Here is a 20,841-nt window from a genome sequence, read left to right as displayed (position 1 = left end):
TATGTAAATAATATAGTATAAAATATTACAGGTTTCATTGTATTTTTGAAACTTTACTGTTATTAGAATACATTTTATTTAATTAACTCATATCTTTATGATTTTTTGGGTCTGATCTTTATGGGCATATATATATAAATACAGTGGAAGAAAATTATTATGTTTTTGAAACTTTGGTTTGCTTGGGCAACTAAGCTAAGATTGAAACTTTACTGTGAAAAGGTGTTACAGGGATCTGTTTAAAACTATTTGCTTCTGTGTTCCCATCCCATAGGAATGTCACAAAATGTTTTCTTAGTGGATATCTATATTGTAAAAGAAACATATGTGTATTATAAATGTCTAAATGCAGTAGTAATTTTATACTATTCGAATAATTAAATAATTCACTAGTACTTTAAATATAAGTTATTTTGTGTTTAGGTAAGCATCATTTCTTAACAATGAATGAAAAACCACAACCACAATGTTTCTTTTTTATGGCATGCACACTATCTGCTGATGATCAATGCTCTTTTTAACTCTGGGTAATCATGCTGTAAGAAATCTCTTTCAGCAAGGATGAGAAGTTTCGATCTGGGGTGAACAAAATCTTGTCCAATTTAACCCCAAAAAGACACAAGTCTGCGCGTTTACCGCAAAAAAGACGCCGTTTGTCGTATCTCCTCACTTTCAGGGCACTTCCCTTGATAAAAAGTCGAGTCTAGGAATTCTGGGCGTTGATATATCTTGCGACTTCCAGTTTTGCGGTCATCTGGAGGAGAAGGCTAAGATAGCTTCCAAGAAGTTAGGAGTGCTCAATAGGGTGAGACGATATTTCATGCAAACACCGCCTGAAATTATATAAAGCCCAAGTCAGGCCGCATATGGAATACTGTTCTCACCTGTGGGCAGGAGCGCCACAGTACCAACTCCTTCCGTTAGACCGCATTCAAAGTCGGGCGCTCGAATTTCGATAGTCAACGCCTTACTGTCCGACTTGATCCACTGAAGCTGCGCAGAGATGTTGCATCTCTGTGCATCTTCTACCGAATTTATCATGGGGAGTGTTCTGAGGAATTGTTCGGATTGATACCTGCTGCTGATTTTCACCACCGTACAACCCGCCACAAACTAAAGTTTCATCCCAATCATCTGGACGAGTAATCGTTTTTCAAGGCACTTTCTTCCACGCACAACCATTCTTTGGAATCAACTTCCAGCAGCAGTATTTCCGAACCGATACGACAACATAACCTTCAAGAAAAGAGTACATTCCTTTTTAGAAGGCCGGCAGCACACCTGCAATGCCGCTGGTGTTGTGGGTGATCATGGGCGGCGGTAGTCACTTACCATCAGGTGAGCCGCATGCTCGTTTGCCCCCTGTGTTGTAAAAAAAAAAAAAAAAAAAAACTCTTACAGTATTAAGCTCGTCAGTTATGTGTCTTTGATCAAATATATTAATGTAATCTTTGTGTGCAATAAAGTATAAATAAAATTAAATAATTTGACATTTAATTGACAGTAATTAATAGCTATTGTCAGCTATAAGGATGAAGGATCTTAGGGCGCTTTGAATGCTGCTTGCAAAGAGCTGAGGAAATAGGTTTTTTATACCACTGATGTGGCAATCAAGCATACGGCCCACTTGATGGTAAGTGGTTACCATAGCCTATGAACTTCTGTAATACTAGGAGCATTACACACATGTTGCCGATCCCGAAGAAACCTCTTTACCCTTCTTTTAAAGAACCACATGCTGTAGTCTCTTGGGAAAACCTCAGCAGTGAGCTCATTCCATAACCCGAGTGTTCATTTTCAAGTAATTAGGTGTAACAGTTCCAATTGTTAGCAATGTAGGTTATATAGACATCAAAATCATGTTTTTTTTAAATGGATGATAATGGAATGGTAACCCCTCCTGCGCTATCGGTATATGCTGGCGGGGCACCAGTGAGAGATGATAGGTGGCAATGAAAAGGCAGGTCAGTTAGCCTATCATGATGAATTCACTTGGAATAGAACACAATAGTTTCCAGGGGGAGCCGCGAGGAGGTGAACCTGACAGTGTGTATTGCTAACAATGAGGCTACCAATCCCCATTATTAACAATCCATTAGCCCCCATCAAAATCATGTTACTTTATATTGGATATTTCTTTTATGTTATCTCAATTTGATTGTATCTGGTTTTCAGTAAATTTACATTAATTATGCTTTGCATAGGGAGAGAGGGATGTCAGTAATAAAGCCTAGGGCAGGGAAGCTGGACCTTATTTGCTAATAATATAATAATAATAATAATGCCTGCTATAGGTATGCATATCAGCATACTACATAAGAAATGTTTTTTAATTTATGTATAATATGTATACTGTTGGTGTGCCTAATTCAGAATAAATAAATAAATAATATAATACCACATTAGGTAGATCTTTGAGTGAGCCTTCTTAGAAATCATTATAGTTAATTTTTGGTGAATTCATCATAATAGACTATTGATGACCTTTCATTTTCATCTGTCATTGGTGTCCCGCTATTATAAATCAATAGTATAGGTGCGGGTGCTATTCCATTATCATCCATTAATAATTAAAATTGGATGAATGGATTGGTAGTTAGGTTTTTTCTAATTGTATAATTGTTGGTTAGTGTACATTGACGCTTATCTGTGAGAGCTGTATACACCTTTAATTAATGTGTTCATATGACCTTAAGCTTGGTAGTGAGGAGTGAGATGTTTTTGTTCAAACTTAGATTTAAGCATTTTTTAATAGTAGTTTTTCTCTTTTACTTACTAATAACATTGTATATTGTCTGCTTAATTATTGTGAGCATATTGTTGGTGTCTTTTATAAATAAATAAATAAAAAATGTATTTCAGAAAAAAAAAAAACTGACTCCAATTGTGGTAAAACCAATTATTTTGTTTAAAATTAAAATTACGGAACCAATTTCTATGAGACCAATCTGTAAGAATATCTGTTGAGATAGAAAAGAATTTTCAAAATCTGTTTAAAACTAACAGAGTTATGAGGTAACAAACATTAAAACTATTCCTTAGTTTTGAAGTCGGTTAAATAAAGACTACGTGGCTCAGTAGTAGATATGCGTTTATCGCGGCAGTATATTTCATGGAATTGCATACTTCGATTTTTTATGCATTTTAAAGAACAACTGTTTCGCATGTTTGCAATTAGAATACGAATGATCATGTGTGGGTGTCTTAACATTTGTTTTCTGCTTTATTTATAAAAGATCCTCAGTGAAATAGGTATTTTGTAAATTTGTTAAGACATACACTAATGTTCTAGTGTACATAAAAAATCCTACAAACACATCACCCATGTGTGAAAACAGTATGTTTTATTTCTCACGTGTTTTATGACTCACAATATCTATTTGTTTTACAATGAATACATAATCAAGTATTCAAATATTGTTTCGACTTAGTATTTTACATTGTTTGTATCTTCTTCTCAGCCCAGAGATAATTCTCGGTGTTTGTCGGATCATAATAAAATACCTAAATATTTACAACACGTGTTTTATTTTTAATGGGTGATAATGGAATGCACGCCCGCGCTATCGGTATACATCTGCGGGGTACCAGTGAAAGATGATAGGTGAGAATGAATACAAGTCAGTACATGATGAATTCGACAAAAATTAACCATGATGATTTCTAGGAGGAACCGCGTGGAGGTTAACCTATGAGGGTATATTGCTAGGAAAAGGGCTGTTAGACCTCATTACTAACAATCCCTTTACAACGGACAACATAAAAGTTCGCATTCTCGCGGTGTCTGTAAAGTCATCTTTTATTTTATTTTTTTATATTTAGGATAATAAATTTTTATTATTATTATCAGGTATAATATAAAAATCATCGCCTTGCACATTAATTCAATTAATATTCGTTTAAACAATATAGAGATTATCTATCGAGATAGTGACAAATATCTATATTGTGTTACTATTATACCTTATTATCATATATATTGAAGGATTTCCTTTAAGCGAATTGATTTATATCATTATTTATTGACTAGTTTTATTTAGGCAGTTTCACTTAGTGGCACTTTGTGAGTTTGACCTGTATTTATCGAATTCGATATTCAAATCGTAGTTTTTTTTTTTTATAATTAGGTTCACTGTGGTAACAAATTGTGCACAGTAACTAGCAGGTAAGTGCCTAATTAATTCACCAATAGACATCGTCATTTGTTTGGTTTACTAAAAATAACTATTAAATTTTTAAAAGGTTTTCAATTCGACTGTTTCCGTCTTTTTTCTTATTTTGAATTTATTCTTACGTTTTGAAAATAGAATTCTTTAAAAGTAATTGAATAAATTTAAACTCGTTCCTTAGGGAAAAGTAGCTATTAGTAGTTACTTTTTTTTTCAATCAACTGTTTCAATCAAAGCGCAGGTAGAATCAGCATTAAAATATGTTCAACATTAAATCAAAAATTCCTATACTCCGTTGTACGTTATACAATAACGTTATATTACCTACTTGTATTTATTTAATCTTGGTGTTAATCTTCTTTTAGCTATTTATATATTAAAAAGTGTTTCGGAAATCTATAGATGTACGTTAATTTTTGCTGCTGACTTATACAACAGTTTGTACGTGGACATTTAGGATGTTTTCTCAAACTCATGGAACCTTGAAACCGTGTCATAAAGCGTTAAGTGCTTTAGAATAATGAATGAGATGACGGAGTGCACTTGAAACAAATAGCTGTATTATGTTGTATACTTCACATGGTTTCTGTATTCACTGAATTGTATCCTAAAATTAGATACTTCTCAAATTTACTATGTTATATATGTAGTGTAATAATTTTATTTATATTATGTGAAAGTGGGTTTTTTTATCATCATCATACCAGCCTTTACGTGTCCACTGCTGAACATAATCCTCTCCCTTAGGAGATTTGCCAGTAGTTGCCACGCTTGGCAGGCGCATTGGCCTTGGCATGTTTTAAGAGGGACGCTGTTGCCCATCCCTCGTCGTCCCTTAGTCGCCTCTTACGACACCCACGGGAAAGGAAGGGGTGGCCTATTCTATGCCGGGACCACACGCCATGGGTGAGAATGGACTATTAACCCTGCCTGCGCTATCGGTCGACGTCGGTGGGAGATGATAGGTGAGGTTATTCCCATGATCATGACAGCAGGTTAGTTAGTCCATCGTCAAGATTCCACAGGAATTTACCACGACGGTTTCCAGAAAGAACTGCGTGTAGGTCGACCTAATAGGATGTATTTCTAGCAATGGGCCTGCTAACAGGCTCTAAAGCCCATTATTAACAATCTCTTTCCTCTTGTGAAAGTGGGTTTGTTTATAACATCTTGGCTTCATAACGACTCGTGTTTCTACCGTGAAGCAGTTGTTTGCATGGCTACTTTACATGGCTGTGTTTCAGTTTGATGTGTGGGATATGGCGTGAATTTACAGGGTACAAAGGAATAACATTTGAGTCCTCAGAAATGGCAACGCATGGGGGGTATCATGGGCGAAACAGTATACTCTGTTATGTCCACAGTATTGCTCATGTCTATAGGCGACGGTTACCACTTTCCATTAGGTGGGCCGTCAGCTTGTTTGCCATTCTAAGTTGTATAAAAAAAAAAAACAATTGTTATGAAATTTGAGACAGACGTAGTTTTCGATTTGTAATGGTGAAGGACATAAGTTAATCACCATAATTATATTGGTCACGCGGATGAAGTCCAGTACGTATAAAAACTTGTTTTTTTTTTTTATATATTTGAATTATTCTTCGCAACCTCTATTTGACTTTTTCAATATTTTCATCTGACTTCAAAAAAGGAGAAGAATTTGACTTCAAAAAAGGTTGTATCCTTTCTTATGTTTGTTATCTCATAACTCCATCATTTATAAAGCCGATTTGGATTTTTTGTCTGTCTTTTTGTCTTAGGAGCAAAATCTATTATTTATTTTGTGTGTATATCTATGCCCCCCTCGCAGTCGAAAAAGTTTACTCCCCTTATGATCCCATACTAATTTTACCACGATTCCTATCGTCCTAATTCGAACTATCCAATATACAAACGGACTTTGCGCTCATATAATCGCATATGCCATACCAGACCACCTAGTTGTGGCCATTATGATTATTTACACGATAAAAATAAAACCAAACCCGTTCTGGACTGCACGTGGCAGATGGCTATTGGAATCGGATAAACTGATTTTATTTTTAAATTTGTTAAGAGCAAAGAAAACTTATTTGTCTAATGGTTCGGAGGATTTTATTTTCTTGGTCATGATATAATAGCTGAGGATGATATAACACATGGGCTAACTGACCTACCCTCATTCTCACCTATCATTCTTCACTGGTGCCTTGCCAGCGTATACCCTATCGGTATAGCAGGCAGGTTTACCATTTCATTATCACCTATTAAAAAAAAAAAAAAAAAGAAAATTTCCCTTTCAAGCATAGCTGCTTGCCGCCAGAACGAAGAGTAGGATAGAGATATCCATGTAAAGGACTTGTGTAAAGTCTCTGGTTTAGACCAAGTGAGTGCTTATTCTCCCCTACTTTTAGCATGTCTTTTTTTTTTTAAGATAGCTTTACGGTTTTGCATGTTTCCTTTTAGTTCATCTTTAATATGTACTACTCTTATTGTAGTGAATATTCTTCTTCAAAAATTTATATAATTAAATCTATATCTTGATTTCATCACAGTGTTTTAAAACTATTATTTTATTATTATTATTTCGGCCGTTAACTGTCCATTGCTGAACATAAGCCTTTCCCGTAAAAGGAGATTTGTCAGTAGTTGTCACGCTTGTTGGTAACCGCATTTAGGCTTTTAGAGATGTTTTAAAAGGGACGCTGCTGCCTATTTCGCCCTCCTTTAGTCGACTCTTACGACACTCATGGGAAAGGGAGTGGTGGCCTATTCTATGCCGGAACCACACGGCAGTTTTAATAGCGTGCAAGATAAATTCATAGGTAATTGGATAAGTATCGCTGTTCTGAAGGATAGATGGCAGAAGGCATCTGTATAAAGTTATTATTAAAATTGATCTGTCGTAGATTTCTCAGTGTGTGTGCGTGTGCGTGTATATAACAGATACATACACACAACTTCGCTACTTAAAATATATTGAGGCCTGAGAAGTGACATGTCTATTGTAGAATTTCTGTAGCCGTATTCTCGCGATAATATCTCTATTGTACTATTTAGTTACGGTGTAGGTACTTATTGATTTTAGTGACATACGCGAGTCATCAATTGCTTCGTGCGTAAATGTTATTAGATACAGATGTGTAAGCAAATCGAGCCATTTATTTTATACTCTTGGTTGGAAAACATCGAGAAAGTCTGCAATAGGCTTGATATAGGTCTCCCTCATTAACTTCCAACTAATGCAGCTGTCTCTGTTGCACCATTTTGTTGCCTTTTCTGTCATTTCTTTTGCTGCTACCTTTCGATCATCGTTGGCCCTTGTTGTTTTTTTACATGCTTATATTAAAAATTTATACTAATCATTATTTATTAGAATTCAAAATTAATCATTCATATAAATCCATTATAGTGGTTCTTGTGGATCAAGAATAACACCTGAGTCCTCAGGAATGGCAACGCATGGGGGGTATCATGGGCGAAACAGTATACTCTGTTATGTCCACGGTACTGCTCATGTCTACAGGCGACGGTTACCACTTTCCATCAGGTGGGCCGTCAGCTTGTTTGCCATTCTAAGTTGTATATAAAAAAATGTTAAACATTAGATATCGATTTTTGATTCTATACGGTACCTACAAAGAATGGTTAACAAGTGACAGACAATTTTTATTTGTTAAAATTTAACGTCAATTATTAAAATTTTTAATTGCAATTTTTAATGATAAATTTACGACTCGTCTTAAAAGGGTAATCAGTTTATTGCTTTAGTCGTGAATACGCACAGATAGTACCCAAGGCCTTCATTCATAGACCTTATAACGCCTATAATGTATGTCTAGTAAGTTATATATATATTTTTATTTATTTTTATTTAATACTTTATTGTACACATTAGTTATAAAAATATGACAGAGGTAAACAAAAGTACAAAGGCGAGCTTAACTCTGATAGAGTTTTCTTCCAGCAAACCCAAAGTGGAAAGGAGCATCAATGTCAGCGGATACAGCAGTGTACAATTTTTAAATAGCCAAAATTAAATTAATTAGATTATATTATATAGTACAAATACACACATACATATACATAAATATATACCTACATCTATGCATAAACCTACATATACATACACATATACATACAATATACCTACACATATAGATAAATAAATATATGTTCATAGAGATAGAAGATGCTCTTTAAGTCTACTCTTAAAAATATTTAGGGATTGACTCTCACGGACAGATATGGCAAGAGAATTCCACAATCTAGCAGCATGGACGGTAAAAGATCCACTATAGCGCGTAGATGAGTGTGAAGGGAGTTTGAGGATAAGAGATTTCGTCGAACGGGAGGACACGTCATGGGGAACTAGAAAATCAAAACGTTCACGAAGATAGGAGGGAAAAGTAGGGTTATATAGAACGGAATATAAAAACGACATTATATGAAATATATATATATATATATATATATATATATATATATATATATATATATATATATATATATATATATATATATATATATATATATATATTCTATTCATTTGCATTTTTAAGAACTGTGACGTTATAATTATCTCCCTTCAAATCGAAACAACTGTGCAAGCGCAGCTGTGTGTCGTCAGAAATCTGAGTGGCCACAGTAGTCCAGGCAAATGATTTTTATATACGTAAACTCTCAAATAAAAATTATCAAGAAAATTGGAGAAATGTGCAGAAATCTATACTAAGAGTTTTTTTGCAAACAAGCTGACGGCCCACCTGATGGAAAGTGGTAACCGTCGCCTATAGACATAAGCAGTACCATGGACATAACAGAGTATACTGTTTCGCCCATGATACCCCCATGTGTTGCCATTCAGGTGTTATTCCTCTGTACCTTGTAAATTCACGCCATACATCCTTCAAACCGAAACACAGCCATGCAAACACAACTGCTTCACGGTAGAAACATGAATGGGACAGAGGTACCCAAGCAATCGACTTTTGTACAAAGTCTCCCTCTGGTGGGTAATATAGAATAATATCTATATATCGTAGTTACATTATCTATATATTGGCCTAATAACGGATAAATAAAACGCTGTTTTGCCGTGTGGTCCCGGCATAGAATATTGAAATATTCCGATTATTAGATTATAGAATATTTTATATTATAGCATAGGCCGGAGAAAATATAACCTAATCAGTATAACACTAACGGATTTATGAGGTAACAAACATGAAAAGGGGGGAAAGGGATTACTAGTTATGGAGGTCTAACTGACCCATTGTTGGCAATACACCCTATCCGGTCGATCACCGCGCTTTTCTCTCTGGTAACCATCGTGGTTAATTCTAGTGGAATTCGTCGCAATGGACTAACTGACCTGCTTTGATCGTCACCTATCAGCCCTCACTGGTGCCCTGTCAACGTATATCGATAGCGCAGGTGGGATTACCATTAAAAATAATTAAAAATGAAAAAAAAAAGCTACAACCGAATTGAGAATTTTTTTGAAGTCGATTGAAAATAAAACCTGCGGAACCCTAAAAATGCGTATGCGGTCCTCTCTTGCTAGATTTTAAAGGTTAATCGATGTCCACAATACACTAACTACGGACGTCATAACTTGTCACACATAATATAAGTCAATAATGTAGAATTTAAAGTACATATTAGTTGATTTGTGGGGCCACAAACATTTATTTCGTTCGCTTACTGTGTGCTCTAGTGCCCGCTTTATTTTTCATCGAACTGCGTCTAAATCAGGTATATATATAAATATAAGTAATATAATAATAAGATAGATAGATAGATAATTTATTTGCGTTACTTACAGCACACAAACAACAATAAATATAAATGTACAGTGAAAAAAGATAAAAAATATATTTTTTTTATACAACTTAGAATGGCAAACAAGCTCATGGCCCACCTGATGGAAAGTGGTAACCGTCGCTTATAGACATGAGCAGTACCATGGAAATAACAGAGTATACTGTTTCGCCCATGATACACCCATGCGTTGCCATTCCTGAGGACTCAGATGTTATTCTTCTGTACCCTGTAAATTCACGCCATATCTCACCCTTCAAACCGAAACACAGCCATGCAAACACAACTGCTTTAAGGTTGAAACACGAATTGGGCAGAGGTACCCAAGCAAACGACTTTTGTCCAAAGTCTCCCTCTGGATATATGTACAAAAAAATAAAAACAAAATGCATAAAATTAGTAACGATTTTTCCCCTTCATGCGTGTGCCACAGTAACACAAAATGGTCACGACTCAGCTTATTGCTTTGCCCTAGAAAGAGATATAAAATAAAATTGTGTTTCACGAATAAAGTAATTACAATTAGTGGTAAAACCAGTTGTTTTGATTTAAAAACTAAACTACTTAATCTATTTTATAAAATTTTTGTGGGACAAGTCTGCAAGTATATTTTTTCAGGTAAATAGATTGCATCAGCATTTGGCGTTACATTATTTCTACTTATCCTAATGGTAGACAGGTGTAATAGATATGTATATGTATGTGTGTACGTAAAAGGATTTTTTTTTTAGTTTATTTTTTTAAATTTACTTAGTTAGATTTTTTTAGTTATTGTCCACTGCCCATTTTGAGAATACATTATTTTTTAACGCCCCCATTTTTTTCACCTCCTTAAAAACCACCATTGCTTCGAGATCAACAAATCACCCCCCAAGCCTCTACACAACGCCCCCATTTTTTCTGGGTTTCTTACCACCCTCCTTTAGGTCTGTAGCGCCCACAAGGGGGCGTTATCGCCCACTTTGGGAAAGGCTGACATAGAGTATTTACCTATTTATAATTTAATTTTTAAATACATTATCAATAAATTGTTGATTACGTGCAAATGTTTTAAATAATATCATTTATTGTTCCACCTAGAAGCCACAAGTCACTCAGTAAGTTGATTGACATTTAACTAATATCTTTGCCAGTATATTAAGTAAATCGTTTATTTTATACATTTATATAAAGTAGGTGTAACGGGGAAGAAAGTTGAACTACTGGTTGTTATTTTTATACTGTGATATTATTATCTTAATATAATTAATTATGATTGTGCTACCATTAATAAATTATTGCCTTGTTTTCACGGTCCGATGGATGCAATGCACTGTTATATTTTTTTATAGCCCACTTCACTATTGGATAAACTTTATTCAAATAGGTCCATTTGGGGGGAAAGGGATTGTTAGTAATGGAGACTAAGAATCCCATTGCTAGCAATATACCCTAACTAGTTCGACCTCTTCGCGGTTCCTTCTGGAAACTATCATGGTTAATTCCTGATGGGCTAACTGGCCTGTTTTGATTCTCATCTATCACCCTTCACTGGTGCTCCGCCAGCGTATCCCGTTAGCGCGGGCGGGGTTACCATTCCGTTTTCATCCATCAAAAAAAAAAACAAAAGGTCCATTCACAGACACATATGAGATGTTAAATGAAATTTATATATAGGTAATAAATAATTGTAAAATAATAATCTGTTTACACAAACAAGTGCACACATTACACTTGTATCTACATGTATTTTAAATAATATCATATCGTCATAGTCGTAGAATACTGACGGATCTATATATGTAATCTTTGTCAGATCCGTCAGTATTCTACGAATATGACGATTTTATTTTTTATTTTTTATACAACTTAGAATGGCAAACAAGCTGACGGCTCACCTGATGGAAAGTGGTAACCGTCGCCTATAGACATGAGCAGTACCGTGAACATAACAGAGTATACTGTTTCGTCCATGATATCCCCCATGCGTTGCCATTCCTGAGGACTCAGGTGTTATTCCTCTGTACCCAGTAAATTCACGCCATATCCCACCCTTCAAACCGAAATATATATTTATTTTAATATAGTTATTTTAATAAATATTGTAAACCTTTCTGGCTTAACTCGTCAGTACTATTGCAGAATGAGTCTTTTCGCCAAGGTTAGTTATTAATTATAATTAGGCTTGATTGTTAGCTGTGTGACCAATTTTAGTGTTTGGGTCATTTTTTTTTCAGTATAAAATCAGTACATTTTCATCTCTGATATTTTACATGTCAGCGGTGAGTGGATTCGTAGAATTTTTTATACGAGATAACTGAGAAATAAGGACAGTATTTTTTTTTATTGGTAGTAAATGGAATAGTAACCCCACCTGCGCTAACGGGATACGCTGGCGGGGCACCAGTGAAGGGTGATCGATGAGGATGAAAACAGGCCAGTTAGCCCTTCATGATGAATTCATCAGGAATTAACCGTGATAGTTTCTAGGGGGAACCGCGAGGAGGTCGACCTGGTTGGGTATATTGCTAGCAATGGGATTGTCAATCTCCATTACTAACAATTCCTTTCCCCCCCTAAGGACAGTATTGAAAGTGATAACTGTTGTCGTGTCGTTCACCCTGTATGCATATTTAATTATTTATTTTACACTTAAAAATAATAATAAATACAGTACATATCTGACTGGTATGGACTCTATTAAAATGGGTGATGATCTGGTTTTCTGCCATCCATGTCTAGAGAAATGCAATATATAAATATAAGATTAGAATATAGATATTTTTTTTTAAGTGTATGGCCATAAATAGTTCTTTTTTTCTTTCTTCATTCATGCATAAACACCTTTTCGGAGAATCAGGTTTGGTCTATGCGTATATTTTTTTTCACTACTCTGGTCGCATATAAGCATACGGCCCGTTTAATAGGAAACGGTTACTGCAGCTTATGAACGACTGTAACACCAGGGATCATCGAACCTAATATGGTCATTAAAGTGTTTTTTTTATACAACTTAGAATGACAAACAAGCTGACGGCCCACCTGATGGAAAGTGGTAACCGTTGCCTATAGACATGAGCAGTACCATGGACATAACAGAGTATACTGTATACTCACCCATGATACTCTCCATGTGTTGCCATTCCTGAGGACTCAGGTGTTATTCCTCTGTACCCAGTAAATTCACGCCATATCCCACCCTTCAAACCGAAACACAGCTGCTTCACGGTTCAAACACGAATGGGACAGAGGTACCCAAGCAATCGAATTTTGTACAAAGTCTCCCTCTGGTAAAAGTCTAGGATTCCTCTGTTAATTTAGGCCTCCGGTTTCTTAATTTAAACCTCTTCTTTTTTCCAGATTTGATATTTTAATTACTGCTCTTATATGGCATTTAATTACTTTTGTTAACTAGTTGTTTTCTTTTGTTTCAGCACTCGAACGCTGAAGACGGTGGAGGGGATCGACGTGGGCTGACGGACGTGAGCGCAGGCGCCGGCGACATGTGGATCAGCGCCGTTGAGAGCTCAATCCTCTCCTGGGAAGAGGTGAGTAAAAAATTTCTACCCCAATAGTCAAGTGACAATCAAATCTATGAATATACACCTGCAATGCTTCTGATGTTGCGAGAAATAGGCGGTAGTAGTCACTTACCATCAGGTGAGCCGCATGATCGTTTGCCCCCTGTGTTGTAATAAAAATCAATAGATTCGTTTTAGTTAGCGTTTGCATGAGAAAGAACAAGACACCGAACGTTGCTATCTCAGTCTATCTTTATGGATCTGGTGCTTTTTATAGGTGACGGTTAAAATTTCCCATCATGTAGACCGTCAGCTTGTTTGCCATTCTAACTATAAAGATATGTAGCATCTTAGGCACGAACATGTCACAGATAGGCCTCACTTTCTTACTGGCATTGTAAATCTAAAAGTGAGTTTATTTGTTATTTTTTGGCGCCTTAATATCTCGACTAATCGTTATGAAATTTAGTATATACGTATTATTCGGGATGGAGACGGACATAGGCTACTATTCATTCTAATAAATCGTTATATCCCAGTTAGGCAAAATGTTATGGTCATGCGTTCGAAGTTGTTTGTAAAAGCCAGCACTTTCAACCGACTTTAAAAAAGAAAGAGGTTCTAAATTCAATTGTATTTATTATGTTTGTTACCTCACAACTCTGTCAGTTATAAAACCGATTTGGAAAATTCTTTTTTTCTTTATCTTTTATTTACAGATTGGTCTCACAGAAATTTTATCAAAACTGATAAAATAACTGTTTTTGTCACACTTGAATTCGGTTTTATTGTGATTTATTAAACTTATTAAATTCTCTTTTATAATTCGTAACAGAAAAAGCTGTTAAAATGAAATCTTTACTCAGGAGAATCGTTTAGAAACCTTATTATGGCTATAAAGGACGCTTCTGTAATTAGATACTTTTGTAGCTTCCCCGACGCTAAATGACGCCTACAGATTTTGATAAATTTGTAACTGTATTATTAAGATTATATTGATAAAAGTTTCGTTAAAATCTCGAATAAATTCAGAATCAATTCGTGATTCTTAGGTTCTTGCTCGCGTCACAGTCTAAATGGTCACGTACAACGCAGTTTCATAGATGTTTTCTCCCACGAGCACTCAGGTTATGAAATGAGCTCCCTGCCGAGGTTTTCCTAAGAGACTACAGCATGGGGTTCTTTATATAGTCTTCTTTGACTTATTATCTATCTATCTATATTTATAATAAATCTGTAGAGAGGTCAATTTTGTACATGAAATATATTTCTAAAATAACTATCAGGCGGTGATTAGTGATCAATACTGATGCCAAAAATGCAATCAGTAAAATTTTTGTCTATCTCTCTGTCTGTATGTTCGTTATAGAAACAAAAACTACTCGACGGATTTTAACAAAACTTGGTACAATTATTCTTCATACTCTTGGACAGGTTATAGTATACTTTTTCATCACGCTACGACCAATAGGAGCAGGGCAGTGAAGGGAAATGTTAAAAATGTCCACCCGTGCGAGATATAGGTATTCATATATTTCTTATCAAATTGTTATGAGAAACAAATTGTATAAACTTTTCGAACACATTAACGTTACGATAACATTCTGCAGGTATGTTTTTAAAACAATTATTTCTTTTTTGTTATTGATTTGCTCTTTTATTTTGAAATGTCTTGACTTGAATAAATGTTTTAAATACACTATCGGGACTTAACGCGATGAAAAATTTGCAGGTAAATAGTATCTATATACGAGTATCTATTTTTTTTATTACCGACGTTTCGACGTGGATTACACCACGTCGTGGTCACGACAGGACAGGATAGTTGTTTTTTTTTTATGGGTGATAATGAAATGGTAACCCCACCCGCGCTAACGGTATGCACCTATCATCCTTCACTGGTGCCCCACCAGTGAAGGATGATAGGTGAAGATGAAGCAGGCCAGTTAGCCCATCATGATGAATTCATCAGGAATTAACCATGATAGTTTCCAGGGGGAACCGCGAGGAGCTCGACCTGGTTGGGTATATTGCTAGCAATAGGATTCTCAGTCTCCATTACTAACAATCCCTTCCCACCCTCACGTTTTATATTTGACAAAGATAAATTTTTAACATAACGAGAAAAGGCTAGATGTAAAGTCTAGTTATTTCAAAACCCTTATCAGTATGAAGGATAGGCCCTTCATTTCGTATGCTGTCTGATTTGACTACCAAAAGGCCGTATTGAACGGCGATATCTCGCGCTATTGTGTGTGTAGTCCCTTTTGTATATGTATATATACTGCTCTAAATATCTTTGGATGGATTTGTCTATGGATAGAATTAAATTGTGATAGGTCTTATTACATTTTCAGGTGATATATTTCACTAGAGGGAGACTTTAATACAAAGTTCGCATTTATTATACAAATAAATAGGATTTTCTCTTCTAAATATATGTAGGTACATATACACATAAATAACAATTATGATATCATCACCATATCAGCCTTTAACTGTCCACTGCTGTACATAAGCCTCCCCCTGGAGAGGGGGGGGGGGTCACGTAGTTGCTACGCTTGGCAGGCGGATTGGCAACCGCAGCTAGGCTTTGGAGATGTTTTAAGAGTGACGTTGTGGCCCATCTTTCGCCCAATTATGATATATTGTGATATAATTTTATTGATTTATCAGAAAGATTTTATATAGTAGTCCTCTGCTTGGGTAGTTGGCTTGCTTTGCCCCTTTCGTGTTTCTACCGTGAAGCAGTTGTGTTTGCTTGGCTGTGTTTCCGTTTGGCAATAATCATGACGATCTTAATTTTGTTCATTGCCATCTTGTAAAGGAATCTGGTGCTCATCGCGAACCGATGTCTTATTTATTAAACCGCGACCTCCGGCGTCTTCTTGGCGTTCGGTAATCCTGGACCTATGTTTTTTTAATAGATTGTAATAAAATGGTAACCCTGCCTGCGCTATCGGTATACGTTGGCAGGTCATGATGATGATTAGATATGCGACACAGGGTGATGTGTTAAACAATTGGAGGTTGAACACGCACTGTATTGACACATTGCCTTGTACAAAAGGTACCACCTTCAAGTAATATATAACAAAGATCAAAGGCGCAGCTCCTTTTTCTTGTACTACGAAAACTAGTGTCGGACTGAATTTTCGGTTTCGGTTTCGGCTAGTTTCGGTCAGAAATTCTACTTTCGGCCTTAGTTTCGGTTTCGGGTAAAAATTGGCCGAATCTTTCGGCCGCGCCGAAACTTTGTGTGTGTGTGTTTGTGTTGTGTTTGTGTCTAACTGAAAGTTGTTTTTTTTTTATAAGCTTACTTCCAAGAGTTTTAACATGTTTTTACATATAAATATATATGACATATTTGTTATATACTTTAATTAGTGTTTATTATTATTAGTTTTTAACTATCTGTGCGTTTGTGTAAATAATTGTGTAAAAAATACACTAGATTTCAGTATAGAAGAGAAATTTTAAATGTGTTTCAGTAAGTTTAGGTTTCGGTTTCGGCTGTAAAACCTGAGGGCCTACCATGAAATATTTTCTGAAATTTTGGGGACGAACGAAACAGATATTTAATGTTAATATTACATAATACGTGCTGTTTAAAATTATTAAAATATCGTTCCTCAGTACTGTTAGAATAGGATTTATGATCAACGAAATGTTAAGCTCCATTTAAAGGGTCGATTTCGGTATGAACAAAAACACGAAATTGAGTCCGAAAATTCGGAATTTCGTTTCATGGTAGACCACCTGTTTCGGTCGGATACTAACGAAAACCTTGTTATGTACACGTATACACATTTACATGGTAATGAAGTATAATTAATAACTATGTTGATGTTCTAATGAACAATCGTGCAGCACACAAAATTTATGTCATTGTCATTAATTTGAATGCTTTTATCGTTATTGGAAATGATGTTTTATGTTTCAACTCATGTGTGATATGATATTTATTTTACCATACATTAGTAAACTAGCTTTGTCTGCGACTTCGTCCACGTGACTGCGATGTATTTTTTTTTAATGGGTGATAATGGAATGGTAACCCCACCCGCGCTATTGGTAAAAAAAAAGGTCATTAGCCCATCGTGACGAATTCAACAAGAATTGTTCACGATGGTTTCCAGGGGGAACCACGTGGAGTTCGACCTGATAGGGCATATTGTTAGCAATGTCGGACTCCATTGCTAATAATTCCTTTCCCCCCACTGCGATGTATTGATATACCCGGATAAATAACAGTTTATGCCCTTGTTTGTCAATATTTTTAATGCTCCTCATTCCTCATACCGTTAGCGCAGGCGGGGTTACCATACCATTTTTACCCATAAAAAAAAGTCCATCCTCCTATTAATTATGTATGTATATGTTTTTTTTTTTAATATAATATATGTATACTTAGTTCTTTAGCTTTCAAATATTTAAAAGGTTTCAACTGACTTCAAAACAGAAGTTTCTCGATTCGGCTCTAATTTCTTTTGTTTTATAACTTCGTCAGTTATTAACCGATTTGAAAGTTTTTTATCTGAAATGATATATTGGTCCCATAAATTTCAGTTGAGGTCCGGTAGTGTAGTTTTTAAAAGAGAATAACAGATGCTTGTGACAAGTAATTCTTTTTTGTGGAATGCAAAATTATATAATTTCTAAAGTCGATTAAAAAAAATTTCCGCCAGGTGGCTGAGCGCCTGAACGTCGACATCCGTCGTGGTTTATCATGGCGCGAGGCCAACGACCGGATGAACTTCGTGGGCCCCAACGAGTTCCAGGTGAAGGAACAGGATCCCTTGTGGAAGAAGTACATAGAGCAGTTCCAGAACCCGCTGATACTGCTGCTACTTGGTGAGTTCAATGGCTGGTAATCCTATTAATTTTGCGAAAGTTTCTAAAGATGGATGGATGATTGTTTGTTACTCTGTCACGTAAAAACTACTGTACGTATTTGAATGGAATTTGGTGCATAGTGAAAAAAAAAGAACGATAGAAATATTATTATTCAATTAGACTTAGATTTAAGTATTTTTAATCGTCATTTTTTCATTAATTTACCGCCCATTCGGAAAACAATTTCAGCCAAGAACGAGCAAGACACTCAGCTGTTGCTTTTTTCAAATAGTTAAATAGTTCTATAAATTATGAATTTGTATAAACACAAACTACTAAGCAGTAGAAAATTATAAAATATTAAATATATAATTAAATAGGTAGGTTATACCCTAATTTGGCGCATAGGCTACATTATACTTACTGATTCGGGCGAATTCGTAGAACAAAGTTAGTTAATTATAATTAATTATAATTAATAATAAAGGTGCTACACAATAGGATACCGTGTGATAGAAGGCACCAGGCAATTAACATCGGGGGGTAGTATCCAGAATATTCTAGCTCGAGGCAATTTAGAAATCTGTCAGAATTAGTGGGTACAGTACGGAATCGGTACATTTTAGGCTACTTAGAATAGCAAACAAGCTGACGACGCACCCGATGGAAAATGGTAACTGTCGCCTATAGACTAGAGCAGTAACATGGACATAACGGAGTATACTGTTCCATCCATGATAACTCCCAATACCTTATATGAGGATTATGGTATTATGCCTCTATACCCTGTAAATTCACTGCCATATCGCACCCTTCAAACCAAAACACTGCTTCACGGTTGAAAAACGAATGGGACGATATAGGTAACGACGACAGAGGTACCCAAGTAAACGACTTTTGTACAAAGTCTCTCTCTGGTAAAATTATGATAATGAATCGTCATTATCTTGGTACCCCATGGATCACCATGGGATACCAGTACATAAGTTGCTTCGCTGTATTGCGGATTCAGCGAAACTCCAAACCTCTTTATCAAATTGATTCTTTATTGCACTTGTAAGTTACATATAAAATAATGTATTTATAAATGTTGTGAGCAAGGGTGGACTTATCTCTGACAGAGATCTCTTCCAGTTAACCCAATACAGTGAGAAAGCATTTCGTTAGCGGGCAGTTGAAGTACTACAACTATTAATACATAAATAAATATACAGTTAAATATTAAAATATATAATAAAATATTACATAAATACATACACTATAAATACATATAATACCTACCTACTTAAATAATAAATGTTAAAATAAGTTAATATACTACTTACATTAGAAATTTCGTTTAATGATTTTTAGATTTATATTTAAAGTCTTATCAAAGGAACACTCGTTTTTGGTACTAATACAAAAATTTGCATGTATATTGTACACTAGCAATACTTTCGCATCACTGAGTTCATTGGCTGCTTAATGAACGAATAGAGGAACTGAGCATACTAGAATCGTATGTCTAACTAGAGGTACGAGTAGCTCTGCTAAATGTTCGCTAAGTACGCGCCTGGAATGATTAAGTATGTTACTAACGTTTTTTAACGTTTATTTATTGGATACTTGCTCTATTTCGCAACTTTGTCGACATGAATGTTTATTTAAAATATCCTATGTTTTAAGTTAGGATACAACCTATCTATGTACCAAGTTTCATTAAAATCCGTCCAGTAAATTTGCGCGAAAGAGTAACAAACGTCCATCCAATCTCACAAACTTTTGCATTTGTAGTAACAGTAGTTTTTTAATGGACGACAATGAAATGGTAACCCCGCATGCGCTAATGGTATACGCTGGCGGGGCACCAGTGAGGAATGGTAAATAAGAATGAAAGTGCGGGTTAGTTAACCCATTGTGATGAATATATAACCTGGAGTTCAGCACCATGGTTTCTAGAGGGGACCACGTGAAGGTCGACCTCATAGGGTAAATTGCTAGCAGTGAGACTGGTTGTCCGTATCCTTCCCTTCCCTAATCCTTTCCCGCTATGTGCCATTTAGAAAAAGGACAAAAAAATTAGTATTTTTTGTATACATACTAGCTGACCCCGTAAACGTTGTTTTACCACTTATTGCGAAATATAAAAATCGCAATTAAAATACAGGGGTTGATCGTAAAACGATGAAAATTTAAAGTTGTATGTATTTTTCAATGCTAAATCATAATAAAATAAAATGGGAAAAATTTGTCAAAAAAATAAAAAAAAATATTTTGGGGAGGGTCATCCTTATCATTGACGGGTATGAAAAATAGATGTTGGCTGATTCTCAGACATACCCAATATGCACACAAAATTTCATAAAAATCGGTAAAGCCACAAACACCGTACACAAACAAAGTAACAAACACTGTGACACTAGAATTTTATATATATATTTCAGCATAAAGAAATAGAATTTTCAATATTCAAGTCGCATTAATATGATGCGTTTACAATGTTTGCTTAGTTAATACTCGTTCCGGCTACAATGTATTTAATTGCGGGTCAT

General features: G+C 35.4%; 1 protein-coding gene across 3 annotated transcripts in view; it reads left to right on the top strand.

The window, feature by feature from the left end:
• The window catches only part of LOC113521412 (calcium-transporting ATPase type 2C member 1), a 53,880-nt gene that overhangs the window by 1,454 nt on the left and 31,585 nt on the right, over positions 1 to 20,841 (top strand). For 2 of the 3 annotated variants that reach the window (XM_052903008.1, XM_052903007.1), the window contains exons 2-3: positions 13,385 to 13,498; positions 18,160 to 18,325. In XM_052903008.1, the coding sequence (XP_052758968.1) occupies positions 13,385 to 13,498; positions 18,160 to 18,325 (280 nt within the window). Of the gene's footprint in view, positions 1 to 4,033; positions 4,166 to 13,384; positions 13,499 to 18,159; positions 18,326 to 20,841 lie in introns of those variants that run through there. The other variant, XM_052903009.1, reaches the window with a different exon arrangement.

This window comes from Galleria mellonella, unplaced genomic scaffold (genome assembly GCF_026898425.1).
Source record: "Galleria mellonella isolate WM207_F2 unplaced genomic scaffold, CSIRO_AGI_GalMel_v1 utg99, whole genome shotgun sequence".
In the NCBI taxonomy this organism is placed as follows: Eukaryota; Metazoa; Arthropoda; class Insecta; order Lepidoptera; family Pyralidae; genus Galleria; species Galleria mellonella.
This window is presented reverse-complemented; position numbering and strand designations above follow the sequence as displayed.